We start from the raw sequence: 1240 nt of genomic DNA on the forward strand, positions 1-1240 counted from the left end.
CCAAAATAATTGAAACAATGCTTTTTTTCCAGCCTTGAAAAACACAATTTTGTAGCAAAACTCTGTCCTTCGAGGTGCCCAAAGGAAGAAAAACAAGCGGTGGGGAGGCTGTCGTGTCTCTGGGCCTGCCTGCCCCTGTTTGAAGCTGGGGGGGATCTGCAGGGCAGCAATGGTCTTTCAGCCCAGGGAGATGCTGTGGCTTCACATCAAGGCTGTGCTGGGGTGCAGGCGGATGAGTGAGGGCTGCAGCTGATTGCCCCCCATAAGTGGCATTTCCCTTTGGTGGCGAGCAAAGGGCAAATGAAAATGCGGGGAGAAGGTGATGAGATTTCTTTATAATCCCCTGCTGAAGGCATGTGGGTGAGCTGTGACGTTTGGGTGACACCGAGAGAGTCCCTTGGGCTGGGCGCACTGAGAAGCTGTGGCCTCGGCTCTTGCTGCTGCTCTGACTCCTCTGCCTCTGCTTCCTCCTCGCAGATCAAGAGCCAGCATGGCTGCGACTGCTGCCGTCAGCCCCAGTGAATACCTGCAGCCGGCTGCCTCCACTGCCCAGGTGAGTACGGGGATATCGATGGGCTCCTGGCTCCTCACTGGGGCAGAGGGATGTGTCTAGGGCTCCAGGACAGCAAACGCTGCACGGGTCGGCCCCTCCTGCCTCGCTGTAGCCAGCGTTGCCGTGTCAGGATGAGCAGTGGGTGCAGGACAGGCTGGGGAGCCGTGCTCTGGGCATGTTCCCAGCCCCAACGCCGACTCTCCTGAAGCGTTGTTTCTCCTCCCCACGCTGTGTTTTCCTTAAGGACCTCTTGGGTCGCGTTGGCAGCTGATACCCCGAGGTGGTCCTGGAATTAAAACCGCGTGAAACGCTCCAGGGTGTGCGTACTGGGTGTAAATACCAGCAGACTTGTGGGGTATTTGCAGCATTAGAGGGAGGGGCTGGAAGAAAACAGGCACACAGTGAAAAGGCAGTTGCCATCCTGATGACTGGGTACTGTGACTGGGGTAATCTAAAAGCACACATGGGTAATTAAGCAGTTACCTTAATGAGGGGTGTCTAATTGGCATGGACTGGATCACTTTCAGTGCTGTGTACCCTTTCCTTCGCTGATTTGATCTCCTGGTCTCCAGATGTTTGGCACAAGCCTCTGTCTCTGACTTAACCTGTCTCCCTCCTGACTCCCCAGGACTCCCAGCCATCTCCTCTCGCCCTCCTCGCAGCAACATGTAGCAAAATCGGTCCCCC

At 56.0% G+C, this 1240-nt stretch overlaps 1 protein-coding gene across 1 annotated transcript in view; it reads left to right on the plus strand.

Annotated features, from left to right (window-relative positions):
• Positions 1-433: 433 nt before the first annotated feature.
• SP2 (Sp2 transcription factor) overlaps positions 434-1240 on the plus strand; it is a 5634-nt gene continuing 4827 nt past the window's right edge. Inside the window, 2 exon segments of the mRNA XM_010186585.1 lie at positions 434-553; positions 1182-1240. The exon segment at positions 1182-1240 is cut by the window's right edge and continues 1 nt beyond it. Coding sequence (XP_010184887.1) covers positions 491-553; positions 1182-1240 — 122 coding nt within the window. The 5' untranslated portion in view covers positions 434-490.

Source organism: Mesitornis unicolor, unplaced genomic scaffold (genome assembly GCF_000695765.1).
Source record: "Mesitornis unicolor isolate BGI_N332 unplaced genomic scaffold, ASM69576v1 scaffold28600, whole genome shotgun sequence".
NCBI classification, from domain to species: Eukaryota; Metazoa; Chordata; class Aves; order Mesitornithiformes; family Mesitornithidae; genus Mesitornis; species Mesitornis unicolor.